The sequence below is a fragment of the Cyprinus carpio genome, chromosome A22, assembly GCF_018340385.1.
Source record: "Cyprinus carpio isolate SPL01 chromosome A22, ASM1834038v1, whole genome shotgun sequence".
Classification (NCBI taxonomy): domain Eukaryota; kingdom Metazoa; phylum Chordata; class Actinopteri; order Cypriniformes; family Cyprinidae; genus Cyprinus; species Cyprinus carpio.
The window spans coordinates 7,267,679-7,286,291 of NC_056593.1; the positions used below are offsets into that span (position 1 = coordinate 7,267,679).

Sequence of the window (18,613 nt, forward strand, 5' to 3'; positions counted from 1 at the left end):
CGACGTTGCGTTTGCGCTCAACTCATAAATTCTGACAGGACTGTAAAGTTCCAGAAAAGAAATTATAATAATAATTCCTACATACTCATCGACTTCCAGAGTTGTGTTTCACTCAGCCGCAAGGGCTTATTAAGTCACTTAATATTCTCGGTAGGTCCTGGGCTTTCTACATATATCATAAATATCTAAGTTTATTACTGTCAAATATTTGGCAGGACTCAGTGTGATTGAGTCAAAAAAGTCCACATTATAGAGACTCATAAAAGGCTCCGGGAATGTGAGCCGTCACTGCACCTCAATGCAAACTTTGTTAAAATTCCCTTTGTTTCCAGTGCTATTTTCCATTTTTTAATGTGACAACATTATACTTTGAACACAAACAAGAAAAAGACAGACCGGGGGAGAGAATGCAAATGCATTTCTACCATGGCAGTGTATTTCGTCTGCGTAATCCCCGCAGTCGTTGGCTCCATCACAGATCCAGGAGGGATGAACACACAGCGATGTGGAATTGCATCTTAGAAACCTATCATTGTTCCTGGTGCGAGAACCCAGTCTGTAGTATTCCATGCAGTCTGTGCTATCTGGAAACACAGAGAGGACAATGAGAAGAGTGTTTCACACATTAAGTGACAAACAAACATACACAGTCAGAAGTGCGAACAGGCTAGCGCCTTCACACATGCTAATCTTACTACAGCCTTTCTCGTCCGATGCATCAGCACAATCGATGATCTGATTACACCAAGATGACGCGGGAATACAGGAACCGTCTGCACAGCGTCGCTCGGAGGAAGAACACGAGGAATCTGGAACCAGAAGGGAAAAATGTAGATTAACTAGAATGCTTTGAATTAAGTCAGACCACATTAAAGCAAATCTAAATATTTTAAATGAAGTCAAACCACTTTAAAGCAAACCAAAATGCTTTAAATTAAGTTAGACCACTGCAACGCAAACCAAAATGCTTTAAATAAAGTCAGACAAATTTAAAGTAAATAAAAATTATTTAAATGAAGTCAAACCACTTTAAAGCAAACCAAAATGTTTTAAATGTTTTAAAATAAGTTAGACCACTGCAACGTAAACAAAAACGCCTTAAATATAGTCAGACTACTTTAAAGTAAATCAAAATTCTTTAAATGAAGTCAAACCATTTTAAAATAAATCAAAACACTTTAAACAATGTCAGACCACTTTTAAGCAAATCAAAACGCTTTAAACAATGTCAGACCACTTTTAAGCAAATCAAAACGCTTTAAATGAAGTCGAACCACTTTAAAGAAAACCAGAACACTTTAAATGAAGTCAGATCGCTTTAAAGCAAATCAAAATGCTTTAAATGAAGTCTACTTTAAAGCAAACACAAACATTTTAGATGAAGTCAGACCACTTTTAAGCGAACTTAATTGAGATAATCTAGGAAAATGTTCGCTTCAGTAAAGTTTAATATGTAATATGAATGCTGAGTTCTGGGTTAACTTCGCTTTCACATTTACAACATTTCAAATTATAAAATTAATAATAATTAATAGTGTAAGTATATTGATATTCAAGCAGACAGTGGTTCAAACTAATTGTATTAACGAAATGAGAACAGAAACCCAGTTTAACTAAACTAGATCTCACTCCATTTTCAAGACCAGTGGTTGTGTGAATGCAAAACTGGTCTATTTAAAGAGGCGTGAGTTTGATTCTTACAAAGAGGAAATAACAATCAAATTTCACTGGCTACAGGTGACAATGTACAATAAAAAATGTCTGTAATGAGATGCATGTTATTCATTTATTTACAATAATTTAGGTTCCTGAATTGCTGGCAAAAGTACAGATTTCACTGAGCTTCACTGAAGCATAGCGATGCCGAGATCTGTGGTTTGCACTGTCTACATTATAGATGTGTTTCTGCATTAAAGCTTAATGTTATTTAGACGTTCAAGCAAGGTGAGAATTCAAGAGTTCAACTGATTGATGGACTGCATTTCTCTAGAGAGTTGGGCAGAATGAGGGGGAAAAAGAGAAGATTCCTAAACTGACCAACACTGGACTGATCAAAGGTTTCAATTCTAGTGAGAAGTAGAAAAAATACCCACTGTTACAGTAAACTTCATCTGAGTTATCCCCACAATCATTCGCGCCATTACAGAATTGATGGTTGGCCACACAGCGCTGGTTATAGCATGATTTAAAGCCGTGTCTGCAGTTCCGGTTTTCTAAAGAATGACAAAGCCAAGATTAGGCATAGGACTGTACACATTTAACACAGTTAAATGAAGGAAGACAGACAGACAGACAGACAGACAGACAGACAGACAGATAGATAGATAGATAGATAGATAGATAGATAGATTAGAAACTCTGCTTGAGAAAACATGCAATTAAAACTATATGAAATAAAACTATCTGACAACAGCTGCTTCATTAGAAACTCTGCTTGAGAAAGAAAAAAAAAAGGCAGAAATAGACAGTATCACAACACTCCCTGTCACATCATTTGCACTCTTTACGTTTTTGCCAGGCTGCTCTAAGCTTGTCTTATAAGCCCAAGTCACAGGAGAACAGGGAGACCTTCTGCAGCTTCCTTCATTCAGTTTTGAGATGAAACCTGAGGGCTCAAACACAGCACCCTGCCTGATTGGGTTCTTACCGCAATACTGCATCTTCTCATCGGACCTGTCTTTGCAGTGCGCAATGCCGTCACATGTCAGTTGGTAATCGATGCATTCCCCATTTCCACACTGGAACTCAGAGTGGATGTTACAGGAGGAGTTCATAGCTAGAAGACAAGAGTAAAATAGTTTTGTAGAGCTGTGATGTGCTGCACTGAAGTAAAGATTAGGGATGTGCATTGACTGCTTGAGTGTTTGACACATAATCAGCCAAGGACAGACGTGGCAATGGAGTTCCATGTGCATTTTTTTTTTTTTTTTTTACTGTTAGCCCATGTACACAAACTTCAGAGGGATGTCTCCTTGGCCTACATCCCCTGTCCCCTGTACAATTCACAACACAATCACAAGCACTATGTCTAGCTGTTTGAACACAAAAACACATCTGTGTATAAGCCGCATAATCCTCTCCAAGCAGAGAGTTGAGCGCTGTTGCAGTCCTAGACTTAAAGTCACAGTGTGTAGTGTCCGTGTACAGTTGTCCTGAATCTAACCAATGTTTTTTTAAGTCACACAATTGTATTTTAATGTTTTTTTTTTTTGTTTGTTTTGTTTTGGTAGAGTAAATAGATGTTCAGACCTGGAGCAACTTTCCAGATTGGAATCTGTAGTGGCTCCAAATAGGTGAAAATAAAAGCACTTGGCATTTACAGTGTAGCAAAAGAAATCCGGATCAGAATTAAGTCCATAATCTGAATTGAAAATTAAGATCACAATCTTGATTTAGAATTTATATTCCAAGCAAAATTTGTATTCAAAATAATTTGATACTCAGAGCAAACAGAATCTGAATCATAATCTGTATTTAGAATATGGATCATAATCTAAATCCACATCACAATATTGGTATTGAATCTATATATTCGAAGCAAAGGAAATCTGAATTGCATTTTGGATGAGGAATTATATTTTAGAATACAGATCCACAACCTAAATCTGAACAAAATAAATCCGAATCACAGTCTGTATTTAGAATTTATATTTAGAGCAAAATGAACTTGACTACAATCTGGATGTACAAATAGATCATAATCTGGATTCAAAAAGCAAAATTTAAATCATAATCTTTATTTAGAATATGGATCATAATCCAAATCTAGACCATGATCATCATATTCAGAATCTATATTCAAAGCAAAAGAAAGCTGGATTACAATCTGTGTGTACAATTGTTTTTTTTGTTTTGTTTTTTTTATAATCTGGAAACAGAAACTAAATTCTGAGCGAAGTGAAGCTAAATCACAATCTAGATTTAGAATCTATATTCAAAGCAAAATGAATTGTGGCTGCAATATGGATGTACAATATAGATCATAATCTGAGTCCAGAATTATATTTTAACAGCAAATGGAATTTGTTTTTCATAATCTAAGTCTCTAAACCCTAAATTCTGAGCAAAATGAATCTGAATCATAAGCTTGATTTGAAATCTACTTTCAAAGCAACAGGAATCACAGTCAAAATTTGGATTTGTAATTAATATTCAGAGCAACAGGAACAATTCTGCAGTAATAAGGTTGTTGGGCCATAGCCTCACTGCCAGATTTTGCTGCAGTTTGTTCCTAGAGCAGCAGCATGTTCCTCTCACTATGCTAACAGCAACCGTTCTGTCCCACATGCTCCCTGTTTCTCACCTCTTCGCATCCAGACCTGGAGCACTGCAGACCTGAACATTCACTCTGAATTTCAATCCAGAGCCAATCAGCCAACAAAAATTTCACATTCTCAAAACTTGCTTTATCACCAGCATCCCATACTGAAATATCAGCTATTATTTAGAATACTCCAGCATATAGAGAGCCTCAATACAAACAGTAACAATACACATGGCCACGCAACTCAAAGCACTGGGACATACTAAAAAATTTGGGGTAAGTAAAAGAAGTCCAGAAAAATGAGAAAGATATACAGAGAGAGAGAGAGAGAGAGAGGGTACAGGACTTACATACACATCTGTTATCATCCAGTAACATCCGTTCTCCACGGCAAGTACAGTTTACCACACCAAGAGGAGTCAACAGACAGAGATCATGGCACCCTCCATTATTCACGCCGCAGGGGGATGACTCACCTAAAAGTATTAAGAGAAATCCTTGGTAACAAATCTATCAAAACACTGAATCAAACCGTGACATTTACAACTGTCCAAAGAGTTTTACAGCTCATACTTAGGGTAAGAAATAAAAAAATGTATACACATTGAAAGGTGGCGCCAAATGTCTCTATAATTGGCGCCATGTTTGGATGTGTAAAAAAAAAAAAAGAATAAATCATAAACTTGTCATCAAAATGATTAATGATTAAAATAATTTAAAAATAATTTCAATTGTAACATGGATGTAACAGAATTATGTACTCAGGGCAACCAGATTCAAAATCATAATATGGATCATAATCTGAATCTATACTAAATCTAGACTACAATCTTCATTAAGAATTGTTATTTAGAGCAAGGAAATCTGCATCAATTTGGATGTACAATAAAGATCATAATCTGGTTTCACAACTCTATATTCAGAGCAATCAGAATCTGAATCATAATCTGGATTTAGAATATGAATCCTAATCTGAATCTAGACCACAAACTTCAATTAGAATCTATATTTAGAGCAAAGGAAATATGGATTACAATCTATAAATCTAATTGTTTTTTTTTTTATAATCTGGATACAGAATCTAAATTAATCTGAATCATAATCTTATGTACTATATTCACAACAAAATGAATCTGGATTTCAATTTGGATGTACAATAAATATCATAATCTGGTTCCAGAAATATATAGTCAGAGCAAGCAGAACCTGAATCATAATCTGGATTTAGAATATGGATCACAATCAAGACATGGAACCTATATCCAGAGCAACAGGAATCTAAATTACATTCTGGATTTAGAATCAGATCTGAACACAGACGCAGAATCTTTCTAAAGAACAGCATTATTGAATGCTGTGTGAAATACTTAATTCTTACTGGAAAATTCAGACTGCCTTTCAGAACGCTCTATTTCCAATGCAGCCTAAGGCATCTGATGTCTTTTAACACAATGCCTTCAGCCTAGCACTGTACACACACACACACCCACACACACACACACACAAGACTTGAAGGGCACTCTTGCAATGCCAGTCAAGAAGGTTGGGCTCCTCAGCGGGTGTGAGTTTGAACTGTGCTTGGCACAGACGTTGGCTTGGAGCACAGGTCTCTGAACCGCGCCCTGTCTACACACAAGCGGCTGTCAGACTCCAGAGCTGTGGGCCGAGTGTATTCCCCTGCACAAATGGTGAGGATTCAGATGAGTGCATTGGGCCAGCGTCTTTCACCGTAGCGACATGAGGCTTCAGTCCTGGGAGACTTTTGCTTATTATGGGATATGCCTTTAAATGCCTTTAAATTAACAGTGGCTAATTTCTGTTGCCTGGCGATTAAAAAGCAATGTTTATTAGTTGGAATAAAAAGAATTACAGATGGCAAAAATAATAATTATGTCATTATATTCAGATGGCGCAAAAAAAAGGGGGAGGGGGTACATAAAGCTTGACTTATTTGTTATGATTTAAAAAGTAATGTGGGGAATTACTTATAATTTCAGCGTTTTATAGCACTGTCTAAACTAATTCTCTTAATAGAGTCATCTGCACTATATAGATATGAGGGACGGTGGCTACTGAGGTCCAAATCTCCTAAAACTTTCCTGAGAGGAGAAAATCTCCGTTTACGGTTTGGGATGCCAAGCATCTAAGCTGCTTTCATTAGAGTCCTTTGAAACACTGAGGCTTGAACCACAAACAAAGAGACGTCTGTAGCAAGCCAAGATAGAAGCGGAGTGGAAAGTCGGCATTCTATAAATCTGTCACGTTCTATAAATTCTGCTAATTCTGTAAATTTCATGGTGCCATTTTACTTCCTGGGTGAATCACGTTTGGTTTCTTGGCTTTAAACGATTTGCACCTCAGGCACTTGAAATGTGGTGCCATTTTGTGAGTTTCAACAGATGCAATTACTAAGCACTGCAGGTGTAAGTTTCGTGGTTGGGGAATATAAACATAAAAGTCACCATGTGCATTAAACATAATTTATGTAAATGTACTTCCAGCAGTGACCAGGCTGGACTGGGTCTCAGTATTTTGAATGGGACTTGAATGGAGGTAACCAAGATTCATTCTATTAGGTCAGTGAAAAATACTGACTGGACTTTAAGTTTACAACTGAAATTGCACAAAAAAAAAAAAAAAAAAAAAAAAAAAAAAACACAACAACAACTATACTTGTAAATATATATATATATATATATATATATATATACACACACACACACACACATTGTAATATAGTGAAAATAAAATAAGGAGTATTTTTAATTGGCTTTAAAATTTTGCATTAAAAATACTGACAATATAAAATATCATATAAATTATAATCTGTATTCAGAATCTAGATTTATAACAAAGGCATATGTATTTAGAGTCTAAATTATATAATAATCTAAATCACAATGTGTATTTAGAATCTATATATTCAGTGTAAACGCAATCTGTATTATAGGCAGAGATATACCTGAAACTGGAATCTAGAAAATAAATAAATAACAATTTTTCATTTATAATCTATATATATGGAGCAAACTGAATGTTACAATATGCATGTCAAATATATATCATAATCTGAATCAAGAATCTAAATTTAGAGTGAACAGGAACCTGAATAACGGTCTGCATTTATAGTCTTGTTCAGGAATCTAAATTTGAAATCACAATTTATATAGAATCTACTGTATATACTCAAAGCAAATCTAAATTGCAATATGGGTGTACAATACAGATCACAATCTGAATCCAAAATCTAGATTCAAATCAAAGGGAATCTGAATCACAATCTGTATTTACAGCATGAATTATACTTGATCACAAACTTGATTTAGAATTTATATATTCATAGCAAAAATAATCTAAATTATAATATGGATGTAAAATATATATCACAATCTGAATCCTGAATGGGGATTAAAGAGAAAAAAAAAAAAAGAATTTGAATCAGTGTCGATTTTAATAGTTTAGTTCATAAATAAAAATTTAGATCACAATTTATATTTAGATCTAAATCTTCTAGGGATGCACAATAAATAGTGCATCTCGTCAGTAAAGCCGGTTCTGTAATCAGTGGTAAATCTCTAGATGTGCGTGCTTTCAAGCGGAGCAGCATTTACTATACAGAGCCGTTGTTCACTGACGAGATGCGCATAAATATCGTGCCGATATTTATTGTGCATTCCTAATATCTTCAGAGCAAATAGAATATAGATTATAATATATTCAGTGGTGGAGGTAACAAATTATTGCAAACTGCAACACGCAACATGGCAGAATAGTCCCACCTTCTGAATAAAACAGCCAATGGCTGATTGGTAAAGTCATTGCGTCACTGCAGCTGATGTTAGAAGCTCTGGTTTCCATAGAAACCTGAGACTCGCACATATGACTGCACATGCGCATTGGCTTGTCTAGGCTGAAAAATAAGCTTTTTTTATCGCTATTTGAGCATAAGGAACAACATTCATGGATCAGTTAATTTAAGATTTTGTTGCTGATTCGTTCTCATTTTGAAATCTTGTTGTGTCATGTCTCATTTCGTCTCGTGAGAATATAGATTATAGAATACAGATTACAATATGGATTCACAATATAGATCAATCTAAATTCAGAATCCAGATTCAGAGGAATCTTTAAATCACAAACTGTATGTGAGTCTAGGTTGTAATCTGTACACTAATCACCAACCTGGTCTCATAAAAAAAAACTTAGCTCTGTGCACTTTTTGAGCAACACCATTTTCTCGTACCTTACTGGACGTTTCGCCGCAGTTTCAAAGAGAAATTTCCACTGAGTGGCACTAAAACACTGGTTTAATTCATGAACCCTGGCATGTTTTTATTATGTTGATATAGGAACGTATTGCTGTGTTTTTATTATGCTGCTTATGGTACGTATTGCGGCGGTTCAGAATTCAAATATCCGGGGACTGTCGCTAAAAGTTAATGCTCTATCATGTTGGAAATATGCCCTACACCAAACCCATATATGTACTTATTGGTACGTATTTTGCGTCCCGCTGAAAAGTGCACCCAGGTACATTTATGGCATGAGACCGGTAGCTAATCACAATGCTGATTCAGGATCTGAATATACAGATAAAATCTGAACCTAATTTATTATACTTAAGTAAACATATCAGCCTGTAATTACTTGATAAGTTCCTGTTAATGATGTACAGTCACTCCTTAATATGATTTGTCTTTATATTTATCATACCGTGCTGACACAAGCCCAGCTTGTCCTCTAATAAGTAGAGTCAGCAGAGAACACTGTGATTGCGTTCATCTTATCTGACCTTCTTGTCAGAATGTGTTGATTTTGTTTCCAGCTTCACCGTACACCCATCAAAAAAGCCCCCAGTGACTTCTGACGCATCTAACATCAGTGACTTTACATTGTGTTTGCTGTCATCAGAGAGTAAGCGTCTCAGACACCCCATGTGAATAATGTAAACAAGCTTTGTATGACTAATACAAACAACACGGCAAGTCATCCGCTACGTCAACCAAGAAACATGTTTATCTGCTTGTTTTCAACCTTTTTATTTTGAACCGTCTTTGATTTAAGAGTTTTAGAAATATACTATAAAGGTTTGTTTACACAACACTTCAGTTTCAATTAATCTAAAAACATTTGGTTTGAATTTGGAATTAAAATCATTGCGTCATGCGATGGAACAAGGGAAATAAATTACATACAGCTGTTGGTGTCATTGGAAACAGCAACGATTCCCATCGGTTGATGAGGGATATCTGCACGGAGGACTTTCGAATTGGCTCCGGTGAACTTATCAGAGCGGATCACGGCCCTCCGCGTCCAGTCGGACCAGAAGATGAAGTCTCTGTAAATTGCCAAGCCAAAGAATGTTCCGGGTCCTGATTTCACAATGACCTACAAATTTAGGAAGAAGAATTTAGGAGAGGAAATATCCTGGTAATAAAACTATCCTTTTTTTTTACAAGAGCTCTATTAAATATTTCAGGTTATAGATTAACAGTCAAAAGTTTTGGTGAATTTATATTTCTCCTGACCTTAAAATGTTTGCGAACTTTTTGGAAATTTTTTGAATTTTTAAAAAAGAAAAACTGAAATATTACATGGTCCTAAGGACCATGTAATATTTCAGTTTTCTTTTTTATTAATTCTGCAAAAATGTCAACAATTCTGTGTTTTTCTGTCAATATGGGGTGCTGTGTGTACATTAATGAGGGAAAAAAATGGACTTAAATGATTTTAGCAAATGATTGCAATATAACAAAGAGTGAAAAATTTAAGGGGGTCTGAATACTTTCCGTACCCACTGTAGAATGATGGATGGATGGATGAACAGACAGGTAGAACAATATATTGGATGGATGGATGGATGGTCGGATGGACATATGGGTAGAACAATATATTGGATGGATGGATGGACAGACAGACAGGTAGAACAATATATTGGATGGATGGATGGACAGACAGACAGGTAGAACCATATATTGGATGGACGGACGGATGGATTGATAGATGGATGGACGGATGGACAGACAGATAGAACAATATATTGGATGGATGGATGGATGGATGGTCGGATGGACATATGGGTAGAACAATATATTGGATGGGTGGACGGATGGATGGACGGATGGATGGACGGACGGACGGACAGGTAGAACAATATATTGGATGGATGGATGGACGGACGGGTGGACGGATGGACAGATGGGTAGAACAATATATCGGATGGGTAGACGGATGGACGGACTGAAGGATGGATGGATGGAAGGACGGACAGACAGGTAGAACAATATACTGGATGGATGGATGGATAGATGGAAAGACATGTATATTTTGGATGGATAGATGGATAGATAGAAGGATGGATAGTCTATTTATAAATTTTGTTAATCATTGTTAATTATAAATAATATTAATAATCAGTCAATAACTTTCAAGCAGTGGTAAGAAATAAATCAAAGCATCTCTCCTGCCGTACAGGACAGTTCCATCAGGCAGTTTACTTTATGCACTTCATCACAAAGGCACACACACCAAAATAAGCACACTGAGTGTCTGTGTAATTTACATACACACACTGGCCCATCCAGAACTGGAGGGGGAACCACCATCACACCCGAAGGACAGCCCTCCTCCAGTATCGAGCACATTATAAATGATTAACCCAGATCTAAAGAGTGTAAATGCAATCGCTGTTGTATGAGACACAGGGATACAGTACATAACGCATGACCTTGGGGAGGAAGGTAAGCTCTGCCTGAAGGAAATGAAAAAAAAAAAAAATTTCAGAAATGATTTGATTACAGTCACTCAGAAACGCAGAGATGGTAAAGATGGGAACAAACCCGATTTCCAAATCTACACTCAACAAATCAGTGTCAAAGACTTCTGTAAATAAAATAAAACCGAGTTAGTCATCATTTGAAAACCACTGAATACTTTCACTGAAATCTATCTATCTGTCTGTCAATCTATCTGTCTGTCTGTCTGTCTGTCTGTCTGTCTATCTATATATCTATCTATCTATCACTGTACATATCTATCTATATACATATATATCAATCTATCTATCTATCTATCTATCTATCTATCTATCTATCTATCTATCTATCTATCTATCTGACTGTCCATCTGTCTGTCTATCCATCTAGTGTAAAAACAAGCAAAAAGGGCAAAAAACTTTGATTTTTAAAATCTTTATAAAAAATGCAGAAACAAAGTAGTAAATAAACCAAGAAATTGAAATAAACATTTATTTACTTGAAAAGTCAATGAGATTTTTTTTTCTGCTTTGCGTAAAACTGGCAATATAAAAAATAAAACAATAAATTAAAATAAAATAAAATCAAGGTGCTTCCAATTTGGTTGAAGTTGACTCTACTTTTACATACTGTACAAACTTAAAAATCAATGAGATTTTGTGTCCATTTTTGGGGACACAAATTATTATATTTTTGTTGTATATATAAAAAAAAAACACATTTGGAGAAAAAAAAACATAACCTTGCCCTTTAAAAGTCAAGTCAAGATAGATGGATAAATAGAAATAATAAATAAATAAATTGAAAAAAAAAACTTTTGAAAAACAAAAGAAAGGGCAAATAAACAAGAGACAAATACTACAATGTACACTAAAAATCCACTGCAAATTCTTCATTACAGTTTCTATGATGACTGCATGTAAACCCATCAAAAAAAAAAAAAAAAGGCTGCACACATTTTTTCCAGCTTTAAGAGCTTTTCATGTGTTTTGCCATTTCTATCCGAAGGCTTTCACAAGCCACACACATCTGCTCTGAAGTGCAGCACTAACCGCTTTTCAGTAACACACACAGACACAGATGTCTCTAAAGGGCCGTCTGTTTGAATGTGAGTCTTTCTGTAATAATAGGCATCTCGATGGGCACGTGGAGAGTGAGACTCGTGCTTTAATCGGCAATGACAACATGTCAAACACGTGTTCTCACCCTCAAGCAGTCGAGACATCTTTATTCCCAAGTGATCCATCGCCGCTGCACATGTGTGGGGGATCAGGATGAAAGATGTGGCAGACACATCTGCATATCAGAGCTGTCGTCTCGACAGGTGAAAACCTCTTTGTGCTCTCTTAAGATCGTAAGTTTTTAGCATTGAATTACGAACCTTTGGACAAGAACATGACATTCCTGCTACAAGCGCAGGCTTACGTTTCAAGTAGCTTCTAAGCAGGGATTATCTCAGACTTTGTTCTCCAATAATGTGATGGACTTTTACTCAAACATAACCTCAACTAAAACAGGTTCTATTTCATGTAAAGCTATTTTTCTTTCTTTCTTTATTTTTATTTTTAAAAGACCCCTTGCCAAGCTCCGCCCCTTTGTACTCACAGAACCATATAACTGAACTGGAAATTAACGGACCAAAAAAAACTATTTTTAGTTGAATGTGTTCATAATTCATGGTTAGAATTGATTGGAAGTTATTTTTGAGCACTGGAATGAATTGCGACATTGTAAAACATTTTTATCTGCTGTTTTCCGTTCAAGAAAATGTTGTAAAATGATTAAAAACTGAAAACTACAAAGTGATAACATTGCTGTAACATTTCTAAAACACATTTACTACTTTTAGAAATTGGTTAATTATGCAGTACATACTATAAAACTGAAACACTTTTCACTGTTTAAACAAACAAACAAACAAACAAACAAAAAAACTAAATATATATAGCATACATGAATTTATCCCATAGAGATCTATACAGGTGGAGCTGGGGAAGGTGGAGGGTTTCTGAAGCGTGCTGCAACTGCTACAACAAATGCTAGCCAAGTATTTGAATGCTGAGCAGCAAGCTCATTAGCTGCTGATGTAAAAAGTAACCAATCAGCTGTGCAATGTGAGTAATGATGTATTTACATCATATTGAATTAGAATCTATCAGCCTGCGCCATCTACAGTTTCAGTAGTGTAACATTTATACCACATACTGACAACCTTAGAAGAAATCTGTAAATTATGCAGAACATAATATATAAAACTGCGAAAACTGACAACTACAAAGATAAAATCTGAACAGAAATAATCTCTTTCCAACCACTACAATTATGTTGGGTGATTCAAGTAGCTCAGAAATCACACACTTTACCTTTATGAAAGTAAATAGGGGCATATTTGATGTTTTGATGTTATTAAGAAAGTTTCATCTAATTTGCATGGTTAATTCTGAACTCCTGAGAGTTTGCATGTGTGGCTCTGTGTGTTTGTCTCTAGAGAAAGTTTGAAAAGGCTGGAGTTTGAATCTGTCAGCAGTAACTTAGATGGCACTGCCTCCTCCAGCACGCTCTGATAGGATCCCGCCTCGCTAGACTTTCTATCTGTCTGACACGCAACAAAACAAATGTTCCTTTTATTCGCCCAGATTAATTTTCACCTTCTAATAGCCTAGCGAGCAAATAGTTTCATTAGCCAGCAAGAACCCATTAGCGCGCCACGGCATTGTTGGTGGTTGTCAAACAATAAACTGTGTCAAACCCTCTAATCTGCAGGACCTTGGTGAAAGCAAACATTAAAATCAGTTTACTTTAGCAGTTAATAACAACCTATTTTTAGGTATGTCAATTAATTAAAACAGAATAGTTCCTCGAGTAGCGTTACAAATGTTTGTTTCACTAAATTAGACTTTTAAAATGACAGCCCCACTTAATAGTACACATGAATTAAACAGGAATTTAAATAAGACTGTGATTAATTGTGTCAATTTTTATCGCAAATGAAAAAGTGGGAATTCAATAAGTATGATCAATAGGGATTTATTTTATTTTTTTCCTAATGAATTTTATCAAATTAACATGTTAAACTGACAGCCCTACTTATTATATATGTCAGAAACAGAAATGATTTTACACATCAGTTGTGTTACTTTTTTTTGCATTATTTTCATAATTAATTTTATTAACACTGAACTGACAGCCCTATACTTGCCATGACAGAAATAGGAATTGTATTACAAGGTTTTGTTGTTATTTTTTGTGCATTATTTGTATAATACATTTTATTAAATTTACATGTTTAAAAAAAAAAAAAAAAAAAAAAACATGATCATGCATGTATCATCAACTGCTTTACATTTTTGTGGTTTATTTTTATAATTTACATTAAACTTACAGCCCTACTTAGTTTTATTTCTTGCACATTATTTTTATAATCATTTTTATTAAATTAACATGTTAAACTGAAAGACCTACTTACAATATGACAGAAACTGGATGTTTTCAAGTATATGATCAGCTTTACAATCAATTTTATTAAATTAATATTACATTTTATTATACATTTTATTAAATAAACTTGTCAAACTGATAGCCCTACTTATTATATATGACAGAAACTTGTGATCTTTTCAGACATATATGCTAATTTGTGTTATTTTTTATATGTTAATTGTATCATTATTTCTATTAATTTAATATGTTAAACTGAAATGTTAAAATTATTTTTAGTGCATTATTAACTGATGACCTGAAATCATGGTCACCTAGAACTAAGATCAATGAGAAAACTGTTTCAGTATTGTTTAACAGCGTTAGGACCTTTTATTTGGTCCTACTGGCAAAAGCTAAGTTTTGGTTTCAAGTGACAATGTACTGAACCCAAGCGACCTGTATTCAGTGGATGGGATCGAAATTTCTTTATGTCCTCCTACAATGTTTCACCTCAGCAAAACAGAAAAGCTTCACAAAGGCTGAAAGACTTTTGCAGTGCTATTAAGACACAGCCTTCACTTCAGCTAATGCACTTCCATGCATTTTTTAAAAGTCACAAACAAAGTGGCTCCATACTCACGTATCTGTGCGAGCCATCGTAATCACACCTCTCGATGTGGCCGAGACTGCCGTCGGAAAAATACAGCTTTTCAGCTTTGTGGTCGATGGTGAGTCCATTAGGGGTGATGACATCCATGCTAACAATGATGCGGACGTTCCGGCCAGTTAAAGTTGACCTCATGATGCTCGGCTTCTGCTCGTTCCAGTTAGTCCAGAACATCAAGCTGGGGGAACGCAAGCAGACTGTTAGCTTTCACATCAAATGATTTTTACCATAAAATTCTGGTCCTAAAGAACTTTTGACATTTGAAACATGCTTAAACATGTCGTTACATTACACAATATCCAACTTAACTCATGCTAGCACTTTCTCCAGAATTAATATCGCTTTTCGGAGTCATATTTCAGATATACATGATTTCTTTGAAAGTCACATTAAAATTTCACATTTAAAATGTGCATTAAATAAAAGAAAGAAACCGAAACTTAAGTATGAATATGATCAAAAGCATCAAAAGCATATACATACATACATATATACATACATACATACATACATACATATATATAAAGTGTGTGTGTAAATTATTTATTTATTATTATTACATTTAGTTATTTCATTTGTATTTTTCCATATTAAAATGCCTTTATTTTATATATTTCAAACATTTATTTAGGAATACATTTATTATTGTTTTATGTTTTTCTTAAATTTGTATGTGACAAAAATGTGACTTTTTATAAGTATATGATCAGTTGCATTATTTTTATTTATTTATTTTGCATTTTTTAAAAGATTAATTTTATGAATCTTTTTTTTTTTATCTTTTATTTTATTATCATGTCAAACTGAAAGTCCTTATTATTATATGACAGAAACAAGAGTTAAAAGTATAAGACTTAACCAGTTGAGATTATTATTATTATTATTATTATTATTATTATTATTATTATTATTATTATTATATAATTGACTTAAATAAACATTTCAAACAGCACTTTTCATAATTAAATGATCAGTTGAATTTTTTGCACATTGTTATTTATGTTGAATTTGATTCAGTTAACGCAAAAAGTCCTTCTTGTTATATATGGCAGCAAACTGTTTCATCTGCAATTATAATTAAAAAGGCTACAGCCTCATAGCATCAGCCCTTTTTCTTTTAATGTGGCAGAAAAAGCCTAGTCGGTCGAAGGACGAAGCATGTCCTTGTGTTTGAGAAGAGTGTGCTAGCCTGGCATATGACGGCACCTTGCAGTGTCAGGCGTGTGACTCCTAGCTGTGATCTTTGGCAGTTTTTGGATCGCTGGGACTTCTTGCTGACAGCAGCAGCCACTTATTGCCGTGTTAATGCTCTAACAGGCTAACGCGCGACTGCTACAGTCCGACTAAGTGCTGTCAGGGTAAGAAGTGGTGAAATGTTCCTTAAAGAACAAGCAGCCATATTAATGCTACAGCTAAAAGATAGCATACTGTGCTTAAACCATTGAGCAATATGCAAAGTCTAAATTTCTGATTTCCTACTTTAAAAAGCGAAGAGAATGCCAATAGAATTGTGTTTAGCAAACATATAAACGATTCTGTTTATAATTATACACCTGAAGAACACAAGCTAGTACTAGCACAGCATTGTTTACCTTTAGAAGTTTGGCAAAAGCTAACGTTAACTGATTTTGCTTCCATACACAACATTTTCAAGCATCAGGCAGTGTGTACAGTCGAAAGTCTGACAGACACTGGAAAATTCCACATCTGACTGAATATAATTTAGCATAAAATGGAGGGAAATGCTAAAGTCAATTTAAATGTAGACTGCTAAGGCAAAACCAAAGTAAACAAAGTACAATATCTTTCATAATTTCAAATCGACTGTTTCTCAATTAGAGAAAGCATAAATCTAATCATAAATCTAAGCATAAATCCCCCCCCCCAGAAAGCATAAATCTAAATGCTAAAGGATGCTAAATGCTAAATAAACCACAATTAGCATAGCAACACATAGTAAGAATAAAAATATAATAAAGAATGAAAAAGAAGAAAAAATATATGGTTATAATCTTCTAAACGTGACGAAAATGTATATCTTTTGTTGTGTATGTCAAAAATCGTGCGTTCATCTAGATGCTAGTCAGATTAGCAGAAGCTCACTTCAAAATCATTAACAAAACTACGGTTTCACTTGATAAACATGGTTTGTGTTGACCACAAAATGTGTGTTTACAGGTAGGTATTAGCAATTTAGCAGCTTATAGTAATAGTAATAAATTTACTTCAATAAATATATTTTATTTCACTTTTGTATGACTTGCTACTGTAAAACCTAGTTCAGAAGCTCTGCATTAGATGACACTAAAATCAGTGGATCACTCAAAAAGGCAATGATGAACAGTTCAGGAGAGCAGCAATATGCCAAAGTAGAAAAAGAATCCATAATTGCATGTTTTCTAATTTGAAAATGAAAGGAACTGCTGACATAGATCAAGAGATGCAAATGTGTTTGGAGATTAATACCGTGAATCTCTAGCACAGGTCACACTGTTTTCAAATTTGAATTTTTATGAAGCTCATAACTCACTGATGTAAAATTAATACTCTGTATGTAGTCTGGCACCTAATTACTCCGAAATAATTAGAGGAACCCTCCCTTAATTGATCTTTTGGAAAGACAGAAATCAAAAAAAATTTTATCAACAAGGGTTATTTTGAGGTGAGGTGGAATCCAGAAACTTTTGGCATTTGAGACGGATGGATTTATTTTTACTGTAATAAAAAAGTAAATGTTTTGGGACTTGCAAGATAGATAGAATACAGTATCACTTCTTATTTTATTTATGTATTTATTTTATCATTGAACAGAGTATAAATTTAATTGCACAAACAATTAATTTTAAAAAATACATTTAAGAAAAACACATGAAATAATATATAAGAAATATGTAAAATAAATGAAATTTTAACGTATAAATATATGATTTAATATATATATATATATATATATATATATATATATATATATATATATATATATATATATATATATATATATATATATATATATATGTCAATTTTTTGAAATTGATATTTATACATACATACGAATTAATAAGCTTTCGATTGATGTATGGTTCATTAGGATAAGACAATATTTGGCTGATATCCAACTATTTGAAATCCGGAATCTGACAGTGCAAAAATAAATCAAAATACTGAGAAAATCGCCTTTGAAGTTGTCCAAATGAATTCTTAGCAATGCATATTACTAATCAAAAATTACATTTTGATATATTTACGGTGGGAAATTTACAAAATATCTTCATGGAACATGATCTTTACTTAATATCCTAATGATTTTTGGCATAAAAGAAAAATCGATAATTTTGACCCATACAGTGTTTTTTTTTTTTTAGGCTATTGCTAAAAATATACCCCAGCGACTTAAGACTGGTTTTGTGGTCCAGGGTCACATATTTGAAATAAATTCATTTAACGATAACTAAAGCACTTTGACATAGCAAAAAAAAATATATTGTCAAAGATTGATTTAAATCTTAC

The 18,613-nt window shown here is 34.2% G+C and overlaps 1 protein-coding gene across 1 annotated transcript in view; it reads right to left on the reverse strand.

Moving 5' to 3' along the window:
- The window catches only part of lrp1ba (low density lipoprotein receptor-related protein 1Ba), a 223,854-nt gene that overhangs the window by 68,333 nt on the left and 136,908 nt on the right, over window positions 1-18,613 (reverse strand). Inside the window, 7 exon segments of the mRNA XM_042712307.1 lie at window positions 426-584; window positions 696-809; window positions 2,094-2,213; window positions 2,648-2,776; window positions 4,615-4,740; window positions 9,460-9,652; window positions 15,080-15,284. Coding sequence (XP_042568241.1) covers window positions 426-584; window positions 696-809; window positions 2,094-2,213; window positions 2,648-2,776; window positions 4,615-4,740; window positions 9,460-9,652; window positions 15,080-15,284 — 1,046 coding nt within the window.